This window comes from Neoarthrinium moseri, assembly GCF_022829205.1.
Source record: "Neoarthrinium moseri strain CBS 164.80 chromosome Unknown scaffold14_Wmoseri_CBS_16480, whole genome shotgun sequence".
NCBI classification, from domain to species: domain Eukaryota; kingdom Fungi; phylum Ascomycota; class Sordariomycetes; order Amphisphaeriales; family Apiosporaceae; genus Neoarthrinium; species Neoarthrinium moseri.
The window spans coordinates 359,415-380,478 of NW_026055128.1; the positions used below are offsets into that span (position 1 = coordinate 359,415).

The window sequence follows — 21,064 nt, forward strand, 5'->3', positions numbered from 1 at the left end:
CCAATACACAGGACATAGGTATTCAACTGTATTTGGGAAGTAGCTTTCTATATTCATTACATCTCGTACGCTAGTCTACTCTCAAATTGACGACAATGTTCTGCACTTGGGCGACTGGAGCCCCCGCCAAGATACCGGCAGCAGCATCTTCCTTCCTCACAGCGGGCCAGGCCCCCCAAAAATGCAGGGGCCTTAGGTACCTATCTAAGGTACCTGAAGCTAAGCTCAACACTCTAATTGGCAGTGGCTAACTAATTGTGTTGCCAACACGTGCCACCGCGATTCAAGCGCGCCTGCCTCCAAACCACCTCTTTCGGAAGCGCGTCTTTGCCGCCAAGGCCACAACGCAAAGATACAGCCGTCGACGAAAAGGCGCAAGCAATCTGGGCAAGAAGACTCGTGAAGTCCGTGTCATATCGTGCCTTGCTCCCCTCGATGCAGGATTGGCCGATGACCTGCCACCGTCATGGCAGCAGTCTCCCGAAATATGCAGAGCTCTGTGCCGTCAAGCTCTCCCAATGGGCCATCTAGCACCGCCACGGTCTTCGAGTTCATGTGTCTTTATACTCATGACCTTCGCAGGAAGCAGAAACGCTGGCAAGATGGCCGCCTCAAGTTTCATGCTTTCAATAAGCGGATCATGGTCCACGACGAGAGAGGCAACTATATCGGAGACACGCACTGGCGCGAGGACTACGATTTTGGCGAAGGCGAGGAGGTCACGCTGGAACGCGGCGGCATCATGGTCCAGGCCGCTGAGTGCGTCGGCACCCGGAGCCAGGATCTCTCGGAGCTTATCGACAAACGAGTGCAGGAGAAGGCGCAGAGGCAGTCTGCAGCTATTGCTCGCCACGCAGGCCTTTCGGCGCAAGGAAACTCGCCCAGTGTACCTCGAGCCGCAGCATCGACGTTTCAGACTCGGCACACTCATCTGAACAACCTATTAGGCACTCCAAGTGGCCATCACGGCCGCGCTTTGGTGCCCAAGGAATCCCCGTTCGAGGGGCGACAAAGGTCGAATCCATTGCAGTCACATGGCCAATCCGAGGAGAGTCCCCAACCGGCCAAAAGACGCAAAAGGGATATATCTCCTCCAAGCAAGACTGGGTATGCGCAGAACCTCTTCGGTGCCACCTTGACTTTGTCTGGACGCCCTATGAGCAGTGCCCCAGTGCGGCATAGATTGAACCCCTCACAACTTCAACCGCGTGATCGTGAGCTGCCATCCTCGTCAGGCATCAGCAACCAGAACGAAGGCGATCGTGATGTGCTTGAAATAGCGCAGCCGGTAGACACCATGAGTTCAAAGAAGACGGGCCCGTTGTCTGACAAGGGTTCTACGGCCGTCAACATTTCTCGAACTCAGTCCGACGTCTTGATAGGAAGGGATGCTCGATCGAAGGCAAACGTTCCATCATTGTTGCTCCAAAGGAATGCCACGAATCGCAGAGAAGCTGGCCCGCCCAATGAAAGTCCCGAGACGAGTAGTATCAAACCCGATGTAGCAAGTCATCGACGAAAGGATTCTCAACTCCCGCTTCAACGTACCTCTGTAGGGGACAAATGTAGGAGAAAGTCCGACCCACTACATTCTGTGGTAACAAGAGCTTCACCAACCGCTTCGAGTCATCAGCCGAGCGAAAAGCCCCTGAAGAAGTCTAAAAGAAATCAGCACAAGCCAATCCCCGAGGACTTAGGAAGAGTAAACAATAAGAATCAGGCTACAGCTCGTCCTGGCTCCATCGAATCTAGTCTTTCAGACGAGGTGATGGCCACTTCGGTGCATCGTACGGCGGCACTGAGTGTAAAGCCTCCGCAGCCCCGAATAGAGTTGCGTATGAAGCCTAGCAAGAAAAGGGGGCTGCTCGTATTATCCGAGAAACAAGACGTAAAGAAAGCACGGAAGCCTAAGAGGTCTCGTACTGATGACAGTCTATCTCCCGTCACTCATCAGACAGCACACAGCGAGAGCAGCGAAATGACGGTTCTTGAAGAAGATATCGCCGCCCGCAGCGCAGGCCAAGTGCTAGACTCAGACATTATGGCTCGTCGGGACGGGGCTAAGCATGCCTCGCGAAACACTGAATTCTATAGTGAATCTGATGTGGGGGCGAATGAAGAAGAACCAACAGACTCTGTATTAGCTTGTATGCAAGTAACAAGGAGCGAAACAAGCAAGTCTCGCAAGGCAGTGGTAGAAGCTTGGAGGACAAATGAGGATAGCGAGGAACGGCATGGTTTCCCTGATATGCCCATTCACGGGCCCGTTCAAGGTGATGCTGAAGGGCCACAGGCAAGGTCACAAGTCGAGGGCGAGATAATATCGTCTACTCGGCATACGGGCCGGCATCACGACGGACTTATCTCAGATGACTCTTCGGAGAGGAATAAAGAGCATCAAAAGGGTGCAGGTGAGATGATCGGCCACAGATCCGAGAGACCTCCTCCACGTCTTGCGCAGCTTTCTCGCAAGGGTATACGGAGCAAGGAGGTCATTGGGTTGTTCTTCGATGACGACGACCAGCCTGCTCTTCACCATCGCCATCAAAAAGAGATAGTTCTTGATCACCAAGAATCAAGACAGCAGCAGCAGAAACAGAAAGCCATTGATAATAGAGAGGACACTGGGACGAATGTGCAGCTTGCCGAAGAGCTGACTACCGAATCAAGCCGGTTGGGGATGCAGCGGCCGGAGTTCGGACAAGTATACGACTCAGAGTCTCGAAAGGCTCCCGTAATCGGAAGAGTTGCGCATTCAACACACACTCAACCTGACCTTCCTGCGGTTGCATCAGCACCAAGAGACGAAGCCTGCCTCCAGACACCAGGGACCGGACGTTATGTGGATACCGAGTCCCAACCGCGAAACAAACCAGAGCTCCTGAATAGTGCACACAGTTTTGCAGCACAAGCTGCGCAGCTCGATACAATGTTTCCGAAAAGGCACAGTGTCTCTCAAGTCAAGTTCAAGAGCACTGCTAAATTCACGTCTACAAGAGAGAATGACTCTATTCAAGCTGATCCCAGAGAATCTCAAGGAATCGGCACGGATTCAGGTACTCCTGAAGTCCAGACTCCAACTGGTTCTGTCCGGCAAACTGAACCGACCCTCGAGAAATCTGGGCTACGTCGTACAGCCTCATTGCCGGTTGCCAAGGACTCAAGCGAGTCAATCAGTAACGGAAGTACATTTGACTCAGCCAACAGAAATTCTACGTCCGGAAGGGATACGGAGTCAGGCAGCAAGCCTCGTGCTCAGTCAAATGTATCTCTACTGAATTCTGAGCAATTGCACCACAGCCACATGCAGAATGACGTGCATGAGGATGTTGTAGGCAAACAAAACACAAGTCAGTGGCCAGTACCGAGACTAGCAAATCCTGCCACAAGAGGGAAGAAAGCTGCAAAACCATCAGACGCAGCTGGTCAGCTGCTGGAAAGTATAATACCGGTAGATGCAGGCGTGGGCGCTGCAAGACAACCCAATAGATCATCGGTATGTCCGACCGACAAGGCTGCCAAGCAATCGACAACGAGCTTGCCAGGTTTCTCGAGAGCAAACGGGGGGCCATGGAGCAGGGAAGCGTTTGATTTATTCGAGTATAAGCGGCCAAGATGATACCCCGCGATCGGGCATCAATCTACTGTTAGTATACCTGATGTCAGTTCTGCATGAATGGATTTGGGGAAGGACACAAGTGTCCAGGCACTGTTTGGACACCGCAATTGTGTTGCTCTAGGCGGTGCCAGTTGGGGTGGCTGTCTCTGGCTACTTTGGCGGAGGCGTCTTGATCTCGGCAAAGTGCACCGAGGCGATCGACCGGTTGCCTTGTCGAGAGCCTGACCGGTACGCACCGATAATTCGCCAAAATGAACAAAAGAGTTATCACGTTTTTAAAATGTCAAATGATGCAAAGAAGAACCCCCGTGAGGCTTGCATACCAAGTAAAAGGCGAAACGTCAGGGCTGGCCTTCGCCCGCGTTCCTCGCAGTAGAGAAGTTGCGGTCAGGATGCCAAAGTCACCTACCCAGCAGCGCCCCTCATTTTCTCAAGTTACTTCCCGCCCGACATTATTGACGGACCTACTCACCGAAATGCCACGAACTCGACGTAGCACCGTCGTGATGAACACCGTTCTGCGCATATTCGCAAAAGGCACTGTGAAGCGGCTGCAATCAGCCTCCTGCGCGGTCACCGCATTACGTGCGCCAGTGGACTGACACATTCCCTCTCCATTGATGACCTTGCCAAAAGTTGTGGGGGCCGCCCGCTGGCGAACCATTGTGGTGGCCTCGGTGGCTAAGAACAAGGCAATTGTGTGTGTGTATTTACACAGTCTGCCTTATTGTCAGCCTTGAGCCTCACCCAAGGGTCAAAATGTCTCCTTCGAGTCCTACCGCTCCGTTACAATTTCCTCTTGCCCACCTCTGTTACCCGCAGTTCTTCCCTTGCGTCCAGATTTCTAGGGCATCCTTGCCGGGCTGCCACCTACCCTTCCTTAATTCTCCTGAGCCGCCGATAAGTCTGTTTTTGGCTGCAGTCATCTGCCGCAGATTGATTGTGTCCCTCCTGTGGCCATGCCTCAACCTCCCGGCAGCAGGGTCCGGAAGCCGAGGGCAAATCGTCAGGACATCGAAATCAAAGTCGTAGAACCTACACCCGAAACCCAAGACAGCTATAATCGAATACGAGAGGATGAGGCACGACGTCTCCAACGACTGTCCCCACACCAGGACACAACACAACAGGAACTAGGCACTCGACCATGCTCTTCATACCGCAGCCCCAACTCGCAAGATCTGCTACGCCCACCGGAGGTTGGAACCCAATCGCTGGTGCGGCGGCGCAGCAAAAGTGAGAGCTGCGCCAGAAGCATATCATCTCCTTCCTCGACGACAGATCAACCTGCCGAACAGAATGACGCCCATGATCCAGACGCCGCCTCCATATCAGGAAGACGCCTGCGAGGCCGCAGGGGCGGTCCGTTAAAACCGGAGATAAGGCTTATGACTGCTATAAAGAGAAAGCTTGGACTGGTCTGCGAAAGATGCAAATCAAAGAAAGTCACGGTAATTAAAAGCTGGGTCGTTGCTCCTGTTACACGTCAGCTCACAACATATTAGTGCATACACTATGATCTGTCCAAATTAGAACTAGGATATCGAGCCACGCGGCGGACATCCCATGCTCATGCTGATGACATTGATCTGCCTACAAGCAACCCACAGGCGTCCGATAATAGTCTGAGTGCCGTTAGCACAGATTTGTTCGTCGGTATTAACGGAAACAACAACGGCTTCCCATCTCCAGTACCAGTTGACGAAGATGATTTTGGAGACTTCGCTGGCCAGACTCAGAACCCCAGCGCGCGACAAGATGTGCGCAACCTAGTCGACAGCTTTGATGTGACCTCAGTGACCCTTGGTCTCGGCACGATGCCAATACCGTTTGGTCGGTCCTATAATCCAGGCCTTGGGTCTTCGGGTCCTCTCCAAACCCCCTCTGAACCATTTCCAATCGGAAGCGAGGTGCCCAGCGACCGGTCTCAATGGCGATGTGAATATACTGCTCCTAGGCAGCCAGGATCAGACTTTCCACCAAGCCGTTGTGCATGGACGGGCCCGCTGCAAGACCTCCAAGTGCACTTCACAGCACAACACCATGGCTTTCAGGATGAGATGTACTGGTGCGAATGCATGCCGTGCTCCACTTTGACTGCTGGGTGGGAACCGCCGCCCCAATGTATTCAAGAAAATTGTTTTGGTGGTCAATGGAGAAGATGGTTCTACGGTGAAAACATCGCCGAATCGACCATTGTGTCTACGCCAGCATTGACACAGTCTGGCGAGTCGGAAAGCGGATATTCCTATGACGCACGAGGCTCGGGAGACCAGCCACCCTTCGCGGGGAACAATTCGATGGGGTTCTGGGGTTCCTACCCCGGCGGTGGAGGCAGTAGCTCAGGCTTCCACAGTCAGCAGTTCAAACGGGGCGGAACCAGCGATGGCACAGATGGCGTGGATGAGTCGCAACTCTACACCGAAAGGGCGCCAACAATACTCTCTCGTTCGCTTCTTGATAAGGCTAGGTGTCTGGGCTTGAGCTTTGGTAAAACGCCTTGTCGACAGCCTCTCGCAAAACTCTGCTCGATGGGAAAGTACGACTTGGGCTTGCACCGTCACCATTGGAGAAGGCTTCGATTATTTTGGATATTTGCCTTATTCGTCCTTGCTGGGCTGACTGTCGGGTCGGACCTTACACCTGAGTCGACAGGGGCTCCTCAGTATAGCACAGGTGAGACGACTATGCCACAGCTGTCGTTATTGGCCGCGGTGTGTGGGTTTCTAGCTACTCGGCTGTTGAGATACCTAGTATCCTCAGAAGGTCACGGCCCTCACCATGGGAGAAGGCCCGCCTATCCGCTCAGAATCATCCCCGCGAATAGTAGAGGGCATCCCCCGTTGACCGAAGCTCATCTGCCTCAGTGCTGCCTTGGAGATACGCCTTGTATTCGGCACAAGGACGACTCGGCGCTGGAGCATGGTGCTCACGATATGACGATTGATATCATGATGATGATGTGTATGGTTGGGTGAAGACGAGTGTGGACGAACACATGTTGTTCTCAGCAGATGGCTTGGCGATGACGAGACTCGGGCGTCGTTGATCATGATTTCTCGATTATGTGGTGTTGGGAGCCTTATCCGCCCCTCTCAGTACAGTATTTGCGGTAGACAGCACGCACCTTCTCAGCTAGTTAGATTCCTTGGCCTTTCTTTTTTCTTTACCTTCTGGCTGAGTCGGTGAAGGCGACAGTGTCTGCCTTGTTCAATGTTACGATGTGAAGCAGCATGATTGTTATATAGCGTTGAAGATAGTCCATCCGGAGTGGAAGCGTCTTAGGCGGCTTTGATCAAAATGTATATATAGCCAATCGGCACCGAGGCGATCCTGTAACAGCCTGGGAGCTTGTACCCAACTCCACAACCCCCGCTCTGGGAACATGCCCCAGTCTCCCTAGAAGGTGGTGGGGACGAGGTTGTGCAGAGAGAATTGCGAGGGACTCAGGAACTATATTACGCCAAGCTCTTTGTATGTGATACTGTATTGTGGTGAAAGTTTTCCCCCTGCTTCTGAGTTATACTAGAAACTATCAAGGAATAGACAAATTTGTATGCCACGCCAGATAATCAATTGGTCTTCAATCTTGATATCCCGTCTTCATGTTTGGCTCGATTGGGTGGTAGCCAGCCTGCTGCAACACTGCTCCCTTACCACGGATGTCAGTTAGACTTTGGCGGGTGAAGGTTCTGAGCCCAAGACTCGATGAATGTAACGACTCCCTGCCCCCGTCATGCAGTAAATACGACGTCTACTAGAAAACAACGAAAACTACTCGACTATGACATGCCTACAAAAGCACACCACGGCAATGGAACGAGCTAGGTGACTCCGCCGTGCATGTGTGCGCAGCAGGTGGATGCTTCCAACAAATGACGATCGAACCGTCTCACTTCGTAGATGAGATGTGGGTCCGGCCTTTGACTCATCCTCAAGAGCCTAGGGAATTGACCAATGAGACTCTCGCCGAAGTATGGCCTGAGGCACCTTTGCTTCCTGCAGGTCAATGGCGGCCGGCCCCATGCCCCAGGTTTCTTTGAATATGCTCTGTTAGTGCTGCAACACCAATTACACCCAAGCTACTAGCAACAAATACGGAAGGAGACTTTGTCAGATTCTGGATCTGACCACCTCGGGAAAGCATGTCGCTCATTGGCTCGACTACCAGCCAAGGCTAAGCCTTTTTCAGTTCGCCGAATGTCTCATTCCTCGTGCTCCCCACGCTCCGCCCTGCTGGACATTGAGGCTTTGCAGGCCCGGCCGCCGTGACGAAGTGAAATATCTCCTGGTGACTCCCTCCCGGCGAAGGACAATAGTTCCGTTCCCTCTTTCTATCACTTTACTCTCCATCTTTGTATCCTAGAGATTCGGAAGACATTCCCCATCTCGAGCCAGGCACCGTCAGCAATCGTTGCCTCGCCCTCGACACCGTCTTCCTCCTCGGCACTGTCAGCATCTCTCACACTGACTTCCCCCCTGCCGCTCTTGTCTGCCTACCAACCAAATTTGGTGCAGCTCCCCAAGACCACCGTGGTAGATATTAGTATTGTATCATCTATACTCTTGAATCACCAGATTTGGGTCTTTCGAGTTGGCGGAACCGGTTTCTTCCCCTCTCCGACCCCTCTGCCGGAATTTCCGTGCATTGACTCCCGCCCCGGTCCAGCACACTCCAACAAAGTGTATTCCACCAAGTATACCACTCCCCCCGGAAATAACATCCCAATGGCTTTCATGTCTCGCAACAGCTCTACTCAGTCCTTGATGGGCTTTTCGGTGCACCAGCCTGCTATCGGCGCCCCTCTGCAGTTTTTCCCTGCCATGGGGTCCAAGCAGTTGGACGACATGATCGACGCCTACGTCCCTGGATCCGCCTCCATTTTGGACAAGCGGACGGCTGTATCTATGGAGTTCTTCGGGCACACCATCCAGACTGGTGAGCTTTTCAAGTTCTTCCTGGTTTACCCAGCCATGGGCTCTTCTACCGCCTCTCCTGCCAGCTCCGGAATTGTCGACTCGGGGTATGGCTCCAGCTTCAACACTTCGCCTGTCATGTCCGAGAGCCAGTGGACCCAGGCCAGCAACTCCTCTTTCAGCGCCTCTAATCAGAAGGTAGTCACTCAGAGGACAGCAGCTTCGTCTTCCAAGGCCGGCGATTTCTCTCACATTCCTGGCATGAAGATCATGACCAAGGACGGACGGGACGTGACAAACTCGGCCTCCCGAGGCTGCAAGACCAAGGAGCAGCGAGACCATGCCCACCTCATGAGGATCATCAAGGCCTGCGACGCTTGCAAAAAGAAGAAGACTCGCTGTGACCCCAGCCATAAGAAGCGAACTTCGTCCGCTTCCAGCTCTCCCGAGCCAAAGTCAGCCAAGAAGGTTAAAAAGACCGCCTCTTCTCAATCAACACGAAGAATGGCTGCCTCACAAGCAACAACACATATAGCTCCAGCTTTCGAACCGTCCGTATCAGAATCTTTCTCTTTTGACGACAGCTTCGACGTGGCCGCAGCACCTGCCGTGGACGAATGGGACCAGTTCATCACGTACGATGAGGAGGTTAGCAATGCCGTTCCCAACGACTATGACTTCTTCTTCGACCCTGCCGGCTACTTCTCGCCAACCACGAGCGACTCCAACTCGGTGTCGGTATCGCCTAGCCAGGTACTGACTCCTGCTCAGAGCCAACCAATTACCCCAACGAGCGGCTTGGAACTGGGCAATGCCGTACACTATGCGGACAATGCCCTGGCAGGCCTCGGCGACGACCAGCAGCCAATCCTCCCATACCTACACCCGGGTGGTGCAGAGGTTGGCAACAACTACGTCGACTTCGCTCTTTACTCGCCTGGTTCTACATGCCTAGATGAAGACCCTGCCTTCCTCAAGGAGGTGGCGGCTCCACTTGTTCCTGGATCTCCACGCCAGCAGCAGCTCTCTAGGAGCCAGAGACCAATTTCACGCTCTTCAGCGGACAGCGAACTAGCGCCAGCACTCCGCGAGGTAGTCTCGTCGGTTGATGTACAGTCTCATGGCCTACCGAGTGTCCCGTCAAGCAACCAGTGCCCAGCACTGGACGGCGCGAACAACTGCTCCTCACGGGCAGAGGTAGTAGTAGCGAACGATGGATCAGACCACGGTTACTACAATGAACGAGATCAGCGCTCATCCTATGGCGTAAGCCTCCACGAGGCAGCTGCGGGCTCATATATTGAGGGCCCAGCCGACCCAACCGAGTCGCGAGTTCCTAGGGTGACAATAGTGTCACCCAGCGACAGTAGTCAACTTCTCGCTCCACAACGACCACTCCAGTCTCGACCTTCGCAGTCAAGCGCGGTCGACGAGGCCGCCCTGGCACCGGTGGTCACGGAGAATGTTAAACCGAGGAGATCGGCACAGACATCTACGGTAACTACCGATGAGCTATCAAGGGTATGGCTTCATTGGATTTACGTGTTGATTCACCGGCTAATTGTATTGCAGACGCTATCCACATATGTACCGTCCAGCGCCGCGGCAACTGCGGTAACTACCCGAACTGCCATGGTATCCACGGTAGAAGAGCCACTCAGAGAACGTATCTTCTCACTGGTCGACCACGAGAGCTTCAACCACCAACGACTACCCCGAAGTGGGGCTTTCACTGGTGACGGCGATGGCCTGCCTGTCTCCTCCGCTAGAGTGGAGAATACGGTAGCAGGACGATTAGTACAAGATGGAAGCATTATATCGCGAGAAAGGTATTACCCCTCGCCCAGCACCACTGTGCCCGCTGGCCAAGACCTATCCGAACCGGCAAGCACTGTATTTCGTTCCGCCCTTCCCAAGGATGGAGTACCAGCTGGGGTTGCCATGGGTCAACCTTTCACGGCTGTCAGCGCAAGTGGTGTTGATGCTGCCGCGCCAGGTGTACTTGCACACTTTGGCATGGCTATTCTGAGCGTTGTTGGCATGTTGGCTTTGGCGGCACCGTCAGCTTTCTCGCGGTCAAACACTCGAGCGGTTGCCGTATTTCACTCGGCGATCTTCGAGAGTCATCAAGAGGATTCACCACCTCACTCGTCGTGGTCCATGTCACGAAGCGAAGGACGAAACTCGAGGACTTCCTCGACAATTCGCTTGCTCGGCTTCATTTCTGCGGTCGGTGTGATCACAGTATGTACTGTCGTTACTCGTGCGTTGGACCTCAACCAAGTATTCGTCAGCGCAGCGTTTGTTGCCCTGTCTCTTGTTGCCTCGCGACAAGAACCCATCCTTTGCGAGAACAAGCTGGGCCCGTTCACGCAAGCACTTCACTCCGTGAAGCAGCTGTCTGGCAACTTTGCCACTAGCGTCAAGTCGAAGATTTCTGGGTTCCGGGAAGGAACCTTTACCCTTCAAAGCAGATATCTATCTGCAGAAGGCAACGTCAAACTTGGTTTCACTGCGCGGCATCGCGTGCGAAACTAAGCCTTCGGCTGGCTTCGCCGGAAGAAGGATGTATATTTAGACCTTATCCATAGACAGTGTATCCGCACCCTCTCGGTGCTGTTAATAGCGTGTTGCATTTACTGTTAGATACCCTTGATAACTTTCGGTGGTAGAGGGAATGAAGATACAGGGGATGGGGGAAAGCAAGATGGTCTGAAGTTGGTCCAGCTCATTGAAGTCTATACAGTGGTTGATACCAAACCGACCTACGTAGAAACAATACAACTCCAGCCATTGAATTTAAAAACGTTCTCTCTCCCTGCAATCACGACCTATGGTAGTTTGTACTTGCTGGCTATCTAGTGATTGCTATTGTGTGGCCCGTCGTCGTTATACACCCAGCTTGCCTCGCAGGCATGGTGCTTTGTAGCACCGATAGCGTACCCCAGTTTCGGGCCCTTACCAAGTTAATACCCTGTTCGACTAAGCTCCGCTGGGAAGTTTACCGACATGATGACCTATTGAAGGATTTATTGGACCGCACAAGCGTTGAAATACCTACTGGGTCGACGGAAGTAACGCCTAATTAGGATCCTGTGTGTGAACGGGAAGCTTGAAGCTAGGATTGCTACCACCATGTTACATAACTTGTAGTTGTACTTGCTGACAGGTTGAAGTCAGATAACTATGATGCAGCTACCGAGTTTATCGCTTTGGGTAAGTTAACTTAGGTGCTGTTCAACTTAGTGGGCGACAGGGGGTGTCTCGCGCATTTGTGGGGTTAAGCGAGGTGGTTCACTAGCCGCAGAGATTTCTCAGCCGCGACTAACACCATGCTACATACGCTCGCTCGTATACCAGATATCTCAGATACTCGGACCCCCAGCGGCCGGTTTTTGCTCTGGTATTGAGCGTGGCCTGGCCCTCTTGGAGACTTGATTTACGAGATCAAAGTTTCGAAATAAGCCGCTGGCCGAGTTGCAAGGGGTTGATTGGATGAAGGCCCCATCCCCTTCAGTCCTTTTCCTCCTGCGTTGTTTCGTTGTGCTGTATTAGACCGCCCGTTTCGAGTCTGCTCTGATCTGAGTCAGAGGGCAGTAGACCTCAGCTCATCCAAACTGGCCAGCAGCGGGCGAGCAGTCTCACTCTCTGGGGCAGACTTTGCCGGCGTTGCGTCCAGTCACAAAGGCGCCGGCAGCTGAGGCTGTCGCACTCGCACTGGCAGTGAATCGCGTGCGGTTGATGAGTGATTCCAGGTGACTGGTGGCTGTCGTCATTGCCGACGCTGTATAATCGATTATCCCCAAAAGCGTTTCGAATTGCTGCCCAAGGAAAGAACGGGAAAATGGCGGGTCACAAATTCTCAGGTTACATCTCAGGCCTTTGGCAGGCGCTGTTTGCTTCATTCATTCACCTGTTCAACCGCATCTTTCACCTCGCCCCGAGCAGCAACACCACCTCGCCAGAGCAACCGCCAGCATCGGGCGGAGAGCAAGCTGCATCAGAGCCATCGGCAACCAACCCCAGCTCCACGCCCGACACGTCTCGAGCGCAGCACCCTGCCGATCTGGACCTCGAGAAGGGACTGCCATCATCAGAGGACGAAAGCATGGCTGCGTCTAAGAAACGCGGAGGTCAGAGGCGCTCAGGCTTCAAGCCTCACGCCGCTCAACCTGCCGCGTCTACATCCCAGCGACCTGACAAGGAGAACTTGGGCCCCGGAAAGCAGCCCAGCCAGACTGCCCTCACACCTTCAGATCCTACCCACGACAAGGTCGCTCCCCTCGGCACATCCGCCCAAGCCGGTAACAGTCATGTCACGGTCAGTGGCAAACAGACGGACGGCCAGAGTCCCACTGGCACGAAACCGTCTGGAAAGAATCGTGGCCGCGTATCGCCTACCAAGCAGCTCGTCGAAGGCACCAAGGACGATCTCGTTACTGCTGATCGGGAGACTGCGAGCGCCGCCGTTTCTCAGACGCCACCCCTACCAGCTGTCGTACCAGCTGGGCATCAACCTGCGGTTCGAGACACGGGTAGCCACATCCAAGCCGGCGCACAAAAGCCCGACCCTGCCGTCAAGCCGGCAGCCAAGGAGGCTACTCGGCCGATGAATGGTCAAGCTGACGAGTCCAGTTCGATCAGTCAATTTGACCCTACCGACAAGGCGGTGCCCGTGAAGGAGCTCAACAAGGACACTGCCGCCGTGGAGGCGGCTGCCGTCCCTCTGGTTGTAGCCACTGGACTGCCCCAGCAGTCGTTTGCACTGAAGCCTCTTGCTCCTTTGGTGACGCCCCCTAGTCAGGTGTTGCCTGGCCTGATCGAGCCAGATACCGAAGAGGGCAAGAGGGAGCGAGAGATCCATCTCAAGTTCATGAGAGAAGCTCTCAACATGGTGAGCAATTTTTCTTGCATCTCTGTCACAATCCCGAATTGCCTCCTTTCGCTGCCTGAGCCATGGCCACACAACGCCTAGAACTCTTTATGGGCAATCATTAACACCATCTAGGGAGAGTCAGCCTTGGGAATCAACGAGACCCCAGTTGGCTGTGTGTTAGTCTACAAGAATCGAGTCATTGCAAAAGGCATGAACGCCACCAATGTAACCCGCAATGGTACCCGTCACGCCGAGTTCATGGCCCTATCAGCCTTGCTATCTCACCAATCAGACGCCGACGTCAAGGACGAATCGTCAATGGATGAGTCTCTTTGGGGTGATGTAGACCCCTCAGATGGCCACATCTTTCCCTATGGACAGAAGCTTCACCCCTCGCCCAAAGTCGACCGCTCCATCATCTCGGAGTGTGTACTCTATGTTACCGTGGAGCCATGCGTCATGTGCGCATCGCTTCTTCGACAGCTTGGTATCAAGAGAGTCTACTTTGGCGCTGTCAATGACAAGTTTGGCGGCACGGGCGGCGTCTTCCGTATTCATGTCAACTCACGAGCAGTCCCGAAGCCAACCACGGACAGACCTTATCAGAATGGCTACGGCCCACAAGATGCAGACCAGATCTCAAAGGGACGAGTTACCCCCTCACTCCGTGACGAAGACGACGGTGATGGAGGCAACGTTGAACCTGGCTATCCTGCTGACGGTGGTTTCTTGCGCGACGAGGCCGTTTCGCTGCTGAGACGATTCTATGTCCAAGAGAATGGCAGAGGTAAGCAACCAGAAGTCTCTATTCAGCTGTAGAAATTGGCTATTAACCGAATTACGCAGCTCCCCAACCACGCAAGAAGGAGGGAAGAGCTGCCCGCCTCTATGCAATGGAGAACGCAGCAAATAGCGGGAATCTGTCGGACACTGATGGACCGGCTCTTCCAGATACCCCAGTGGATGCCGAAGCTCCCCCGGCCGGCAGCGGGAAGTTCATTGAGCTGCCCAAAGAGGCCGCTCCCGTCTCCTGAGCAGCACGTTTGAGCAGCACACTCAAGACAGCTATTTGCCTGCCTTCTCATGACTCTTTCTCCCTTTCTCGTGTACCAACACTCAGCATTAGACTTGCATGCAGCCATTGCGACGAGGAAGTAATGGTAGCAATCGGCGTTACTGAGTTCAGGTTGAAATACTACTTTACGGCTTGACTTACATAGTCTTTCACAGATTGGCTCATAGCTCATCTGTATGAATGAGGGAAGGAACTTGTATTCACATTAGTTCAGATTTCACGCTTGCTCATGAACAGAGCTATTGTCACCGCAATCTTCCGCTGACAAAGGGCGGTGATGTATCTGTGTCTGTTGCCTAAAACGGGGCATCTTGTCGATGCTTCCCACGAATGGTTACTGACGGCCTTGGTCCGTTGTAAGCAGCACTAATTAGGCCACTGATTAGGTGGAGGGTCCTTGTAGAGGGCTACGCCTAGTCATATGAAACCTATAAGAACATGTGAAGCCCATAAAGAGCTCGTACGAACCTGGTTCCATGTGCAAGCATCAGCGTAATCAAAATATATCCACTTTGCATCATCCGAGTGTTAGATTACCATATGGAGGATTTCCTATCAACCACAGATTGGCGATCTTCTTCAATCTCTAGTGCTGTAGGGGTTGACTTTGATCAGGATGAAATCCTTCAAGGCTGACGTAATTCCTTTCACTTGTTTGCTGCGGGATGCAGGAATCAGGATCTCCTGGTCTATGTGTCTTATATGTCCAAGACGGGAAGGATGTAAGCCTATCATTATGCGAGCTGGAAATGGCTAGGAACGTATCGCTGAATCGATGCCCTAGAGCCCCCAAGAGCACCGCAGGTCGAGAATGCGAACGGGCGATATCCATGGCACACCATCTCCGCCCGATCTTTCCAACGGCGATTCTGTCAAGCTGACTTGGATGGCACCAGCCACGAAGCGACCCGCCCGTGCCGGACACTCGAGTCCTCCGGCGTTCTGCGTTGAAACGGAAACGTCATACGGTGACATGGGACACCGTAGCACTTGTGGAGGGCTTTCCCCGTACTAGACCGCCCCCCGGCTGAGTTCTCAAGTGTAACCAGAGGACAAATTTTCCTTCGTCGTAACTCCTGGTTGAGTTGTGGCGACTGACTAGCTCCGAAAGAGTTGTGATATGTCGAGGATGCGTTCATATGAGCCACAAGGGATCGAGGACTTTGAGGCCAGGGCCGTAAGGGGCTTAAAGCTCAAAAATGAGTGGAAGTCACGGAACCAGGACTGGGACCTAGGAGAGTCCATCAGGCTCATGCGTGTTTATGTATAAATCTATAAATATAAGATATGGTACATTTATAAGTACGGTGGTGGGAACATTTTGTTCACAAACCCCCTTCCACTTGCCTTCCCCACTGAGACAAGCCACTACAAGTCAAGAACCCGTGCTGCAGGACGTGCTCTGCTCTCTGTTCCCCTGTCTTGCCCTATCTACGGCGTAAGCGTCCCCACGACAGTCACAACTACGATGCAACTCACAAGCTACCTCGTCGTACTACCCATGCTCGCGTCCCTCGCCGCAGCAGCGGCTGCCGCCGCCAGCCCGTCGTCAGGACAGCAGTGCTGGGCGGGCGCCGGGATCCACAGCGCGTGCGAGGGCTTCACGTCAGGCTGCACGCCGGACGGCATGAAGGTAAGTCGGGCGGGATGTGTCCACCATCTCGTGTACATTCCAAGTCCAACTCCAAATGCCGCCGACAAGCCCCTTCCTCCCCTCCCAAGCGCATCAGCTGTCTGTCACGGCGATGGCTAATTCAACGTTTTCTTCCTCCCAATATAGGTTGTATGCCAGGGCCAGAGCATGATCTGGAACGAGATGTGCCAAACGCCCGAGGGCGATTACACGTGCCATTATGACGCAGACTGCAACGCGGTGTGTTAAATGAAGAGTGACAGGGGCTGGGCCTGGGGGTGTCGCTTGAGGTGTTTCTAGCGTTAGATGCTCGCGCAATTCTAGGCTTCGTTGACCGCGCGTGTTAGCAAGGGCATTCATTCAGGCACGCATGCCAGAATTATTCCTGCCGCCAACATTGACGCGGTGAAGTATAACCCGGATACGGCAGTGAAGTTACCGTAGCTATAGTAATTTCACAGATCGTACACCTCAAGCCCAACAGGCTCCTGCAACCTGGCAATACAAGAATCAGTCACCGTGTTGATTCATCAGCTACTGTAGCAGCACAGACTGCAACGCAAAACTCCAGGTCCTTTGATGCTAAAATCATTGCCGTCTGCTTGTGTGATAATAGCAACTGGCAGTCATACGCCGGACGCCCTGGACCGCCCCCTCCTAATGCCTTCCTCATGTGGTCCTTTACTTAAGCTAGTGTACAGTTATGAGATAATTAAACCGTCGCCCCTATTTCAATGGTCCTCACTTCGTACAGAACTCCTCCACATCGTTGAGCGAGGAAAGTTAGCTGTTGAAAGTTTGCCGACCATTTTGATCCTGCACAAATCAGATACCCCTCGTGACGCCGCCGTCCGCCTCAAAACCAGCCCGCTCGTAGTTGCCCGTGAGTGCGCCAAAGACGCTTTAGGTCCTCTCATGCTGTCTCCAGAGTAGGTGACTGAACAAGACGAATTTGGTTATTCGTGCGAGCCAAATCCACGCCCTTGCGGGGGGTCACCGAACCAATGGGGTGCTTCCTGGGTCTTCCTGGACCTCGACGCGGAGTGTCTGCAGACTGAGAGGCAAGAGCCTTGGCACTCTTTGCGCTTTTTGCGCTCTTCGCGCTCTTCGTGCTCTTTGCGCTCTTAGCTGAGGCAGGAGTGCGGGTGCTCGGTGTAGTTTTCTTGTTACCAGCAGTGACGACGGTCATGCTAGACTTGCGCGAAGCAGACTTCTTGGGCGTGACAGAGAGCCTGCTAGCTTTGGTCTTGCTGTAGGCCTTGACTACACTGGACGTCCGCTTGATGGTGGCAATCTTTCGTCCAGAAGCAGGGGTCTTGACCGAAATTGACGACACGCTCTTCTTTACAACCTTGGCAGCACTTCGGGCCGCTTTCAAACTCGCGTTGGACAGAGTGCGCTTCAAACCCTTGGCCTTAGTGCCTGTCGCAGTTTTGATCTTGCGCTTCTTGGCATCATTGCCCTCTGCATCCTCCTTCCCACCCAGGAGTTCCTGAAGCTTCCGCTTTCCAGCGTTGACTCCCTTCTTGACGGCCTTCTTTAGCTCTTCCTTGGAAGGCTTTGGCGGCTTGATCTCCTTAGGCTTGGGGCCAAGGACGCCTCGACAGTTGGGAGCGCCACAAAGACACGCCTGCACGTTTTTAGCGGAGAAGGGGTCGAAGTTGTAGTCGTAAGTCAGTTCTTCGCCAGTCATGATGGGTCTGTCACCAGCGAACAGCGCCATGCGGGGTTGGCCTGATACGATCCATTTAATCATACGGCAATTGGGCTGGCAGGAGTGATTGACGAAACGCGCGATGCTACCAGTCGTGGCATCGATAATCATGTTCTGGTCAAAAGACATCAAGTAATAGCACTGTCGATGTTGTCAGCCACGTGACCTCGAGGGAAGGGAGCTGTTGTCAGGACATACCTCGTTATCCTTGTACTTTTCTTCCATGCGTCGCTCACATTCTTCTTCAGTGATGATCTCACCCGTGTACTCCATGATGATCTGGTTAGGCCTGAAGCATCGGTTGGTACGGATGCCAAACCCTCGGTCCTGGGTCTTGAGCACTTCAACACCGACGCGATACTTGCCTCCAGCCTTGACGCGCTCCTGTAGCCTAGCAAAAGCGCGGTTTTGGCAGTAGGCCGCACCGGCATTACAGTTGGTGTTATCGCACTCGTAAAGCATGATGCGGTTCTGGCAGCTTTCAGCGCAGCCATCTTCAGGAGTGCAGACACACTTGGATTGGTAATCCTTGAAATGTGGGTTCTTTTTCCAGTTTGCACCAGCTTCACCCACAAAACGGTCTAAACAAGGTCAGCATTTACCAGCGTGGTGGCCGCGGGCTATATAGCTTACTCCGAGTCATCAAACGCCACGACGCCGGCTTGGGCTGGCCGGAAGGCAGAGGATTGCAGATGTCGTAGGGCAGCTTGAAGTCCCGTCCTTGGACTAGGAGTCGAATGCCGTTGAACACGGGCATAGGCAGCACTTTGTTGACAGTTGCGCTCGGCATAAGTTCCGGGTGTTCGGCTGCAATCTTCTTCTCATTGGGCGTGAGCTGCTTCATGATGTCAAGCGGGGCACTCTGGCCTGAGTATAAGCCATGGTTTAGCCACTTCTTGACCCTGCGTTGCGTTGGCGCCGGAGCCTCTGGTGCCGCTGCAGCTGCTTCCTTCTCCGGGGCACCTTTCTTGGGCGACTCAGCAAGCTTTGCTTTCTTGCTCGCACGTTGTTCCTTAGCCTTTGGGTCGACATATTTGCCCTTGGCCCATGTCGTGTAGAGGACGGGCTTGGTATCAATTTTGGCAAACTCATTGGTGTCCTGGAGGCGCCGAATCTCGCGAGACATCTTGCTGAGCCCCTGCTCAAATGTCTTCCTGCTTCGCTTCCCTAACGAGGATATTTTGGTCGCCAGGGTTTCTACCTCGGCGCCGGATGATCGCGTTGCGCGCTTCGGTGGTTCGGGTGACTTGCCAAGCTTCTTCGCTTGGTTTTTGGTAGCTTTAGGGGAATCCCCAGTTGCCACGAGGGTGTCGCCTGAGATTGTGCGGCGCTTCTTGTCAGAGACATCGTCACCATTCGCTCGTCGCTTGCCGTGGCCAGCAGTGCCGCTAAGCTGGGACAAGTTGTACACGGGCATGCTTTGCCGACTCCGGCGCGCGCGCGCGGACGGCGTCGCGGCCGGCTCTGGCGTCTGCTCAGCCAGCGGAGCCTCGGGCGCATCAATGACAGCCTCGATGGCTTCGGCGACACGCTCCGCGTCCATGGACTCGATAAGCTGTGCAAGTGGAGGCGTGGCGGTGCTTTCGGCATGGTCGTGAACGGCGAGATCAATCGAGTCCGACACAATAGCATTCTCTTGCTTGGGCGACTCGGAGGTTGTGCTTAGGCCGTCTGTCAGTGTGGTAGGGGGCGTGGAGCTGAGAGACGCGACGTGTGAGAAGGTGTCAGCAGCGTCGGTGCTGGTCTCGGAGAAGATGGCACGCGCCGGTGATAGAGATCCCATGGCTGCTGTGGTCTCCATCGTGAGTAGAGAGCGGCAGCGCGATCAATGGCGGCGGTGCCTTTGAATGACTGAATTGATGAGGACTAAATAAAGTGGTTAACTAGTGACGCGCTGCAAGATGTTGTTTTCCTGGACGTTGGTTGGCGTGAGTGGGTATGTAGGGGGGGGCAAAGGGTTGGCTAACACAAACGCGACCGCCCCTGGTCGGCACGGAAGGTCTGGGGAGCGAATAGCCGACAATAAGTGGGATGGGGGGTGTGTGTGTGTGAGCGTGTGTGGTGAGTGGTGTGTGCAGCTAGGGGGGCCGTGAGAAATAATGTGTACACAACTCAACGCCCAACGTGCCAGAGCGTCATTGGTCACCGTGCTGGAGAACCCTGGGCCGCAAGGGAGAAAAGTAAAAAGAAATACTTACAGTAGACAGGACCAAGAGACTGTATCAGAACTTATGGTATAAGTCGGCAATGAGCGGCGGAGGTGTAAGTCCAAAGACCTGGGCAAAAGAAGGCAGAAAGGGTGGCAGATGGTAGTGTGAAAATCGGCAGACGGGTGCGTGATAGTAAAGCTGTCCGAAAATGTCTTGGCAGAGTGGAACGGCCTGGCCTCGCGTTAGGCGAGTGCTGAGACGTAGGAGTTGTCCGGCTCTGCTCCTACTGCAGGACTTCAGGTGAGATGCAAGCAGAGAGAGAATCGATCAAAGAGACAATAGAATTGATGGTATACACGTGAGTGCGGAGCAGCACAAGACCTTTGGCGACAGACAATCGAGAGGACGCGTTGGCAGTGCGGCCTCCTGTTCTTGTCCTGGCTGCTGGAGGATTGTCAAGTCCAGGTGAGAGTGAGGAGAGAGTTGAGAAGGGGATTCAATTGAAAGTCAAAGTGGTCATGCCTTGGGGCTAATCACGCTTTGCGTTGCGCCAATCAGCACGCGGCTGGGGTATTGCCTTCCTACCAGCAAACGCCATCCACTCGACTCTTGCCCATGAATGATAGGTTAGTCCGGCAGGGCTGAGGTCCTCCGACTTCAACCTCGCCGCCTGGCCCCCGAGAGCGATCTCCAGACGCCGATGTCAGCCCTTGATTCCGGCTCAACCGGCTTGCTCTTGACTGAGACAGCTGCTTCGTGCCACCAAGTGCTGTGAACGTAGAACACCTCCTTGCCCACCTGGCCTCCTCGTTGCATCCTCGACCCCGAACATTTCTCGCCCACCTCGAGACTAACGGAGGCAGGCAGGCAGATAAGCCCCTTGACCTCGCGGGGTCAGACGAGATCCTCAAGAGACCTTGAGTATTAGGAGACTCCGCATGAACTTGTCTTCACGGTCGCCAGCTGCTACTGTGGCAATGCCCTTGAGTCTTTTTCCGGCTCCTCCTGGCTGACCCAGCCATCACGACCGGTGTAGGATTCCGGTGGAGCGTAGACGTGGGGACAAGATGGCGACTCCGT

General features: G+C 53.9%; 6 protein-coding genes across 6 annotated transcripts; 5 read left to right on the top strand and 1 right to left on the bottom strand.

The window, feature by feature from the left end:
* Positions 1–466: 466 nt before the first annotated feature.
* JN550_004922 (uncharacterized protein) lies at positions 467–3,619 on the top strand (the record flags this gene model as incomplete). The annotated part of the gene is made up of 1 exon (XM_049316491.1): positions 467–3,619. The coding sequence occupies one exon, from the start codon at positions 467–469 to the stop codon at positions 3,617–3,619; it is 3,153 nt and encodes a 1,050-aa protein (XP_049173120.1).
* Positions 3,620–4,918: 1,299 nt separating this feature from the next.
* On the top strand, positions 4,919–6,446 carry JN550_004923 (uncharacterized protein; the record flags this gene model as incomplete). Its single annotated transcript, XM_049316492.1, has 3 exons — positions 4,919–4,981; positions 5,125–6,109; positions 6,316–6,446. 3 exons carry the CDS (start codon positions 4,919–4,921, stop codon positions 6,444–6,446), a joined length of 1,179 nt encoding a protein of 392 aa, XP_049173121.1.
* Positions 6,447–8,347: 1,901 nt separating this feature from the next.
* On the top strand, positions 8,348–11,074 carry JN550_004924 (uncharacterized protein; the record flags this gene model as incomplete). The annotated part of the gene is made up of 2 exons (XM_049316493.1): positions 8,348–10,057; positions 10,109–11,074. 2 exons carry the CDS (start codon positions 8,348–8,350, stop codon positions 11,072–11,074), a joined length of 2,676 nt encoding a protein of 891 aa, XP_049173122.1.
* Positions 11,075–12,380: 1,306 nt separating this feature from the next.
* On the top strand, positions 12,381–14,446 carry JN550_004925 (uncharacterized protein; the record flags this gene model as incomplete). Its single annotated transcript, XM_049316495.1, has 3 exons — positions 12,381–13,430; positions 13,545–14,199; positions 14,259–14,446. 3 exons carry the CDS (start codon positions 12,381–12,383, stop codon positions 14,444–14,446), a joined length of 1,893 nt encoding a protein of 630 aa, XP_049173123.1.
* A 1,509-nt stretch (positions 14,447–15,955) lies between these two features.
* Positions 15,956–16,564, top strand: JN550_004926 (uncharacterized protein; the record flags this gene model as incomplete). Its single annotated transcript, XM_049316496.1, has 3 exons — positions 15,956–16,120; positions 16,268–16,360; positions 16,445–16,564. The coding sequence occupies 3 exons, from the start codon at positions 15,956–15,958 to the stop codon at positions 16,562–16,564; spliced, it is 378 nt and encodes a 125-aa protein (XP_049173124.1).
* Positions 16,565–17,033: 469 nt separating this feature from the next.
* Positions 17,034–19,635, bottom strand: JN550_004927 (uncharacterized protein; the record flags this gene model as incomplete). Its single annotated transcript, XM_049316497.1, has 3 exons — positions 17,034–17,975; positions 18,033–18,415; positions 18,468–19,635. The coding sequence occupies 3 exons, from the start codon at positions 19,633–19,635 to the stop codon at positions 17,034–17,036; spliced, it is 2,493 nt and encodes an 830-aa protein (XP_049173125.1).
* Positions 19,636–21,064: the final 1,429 nt, after the last annotated feature.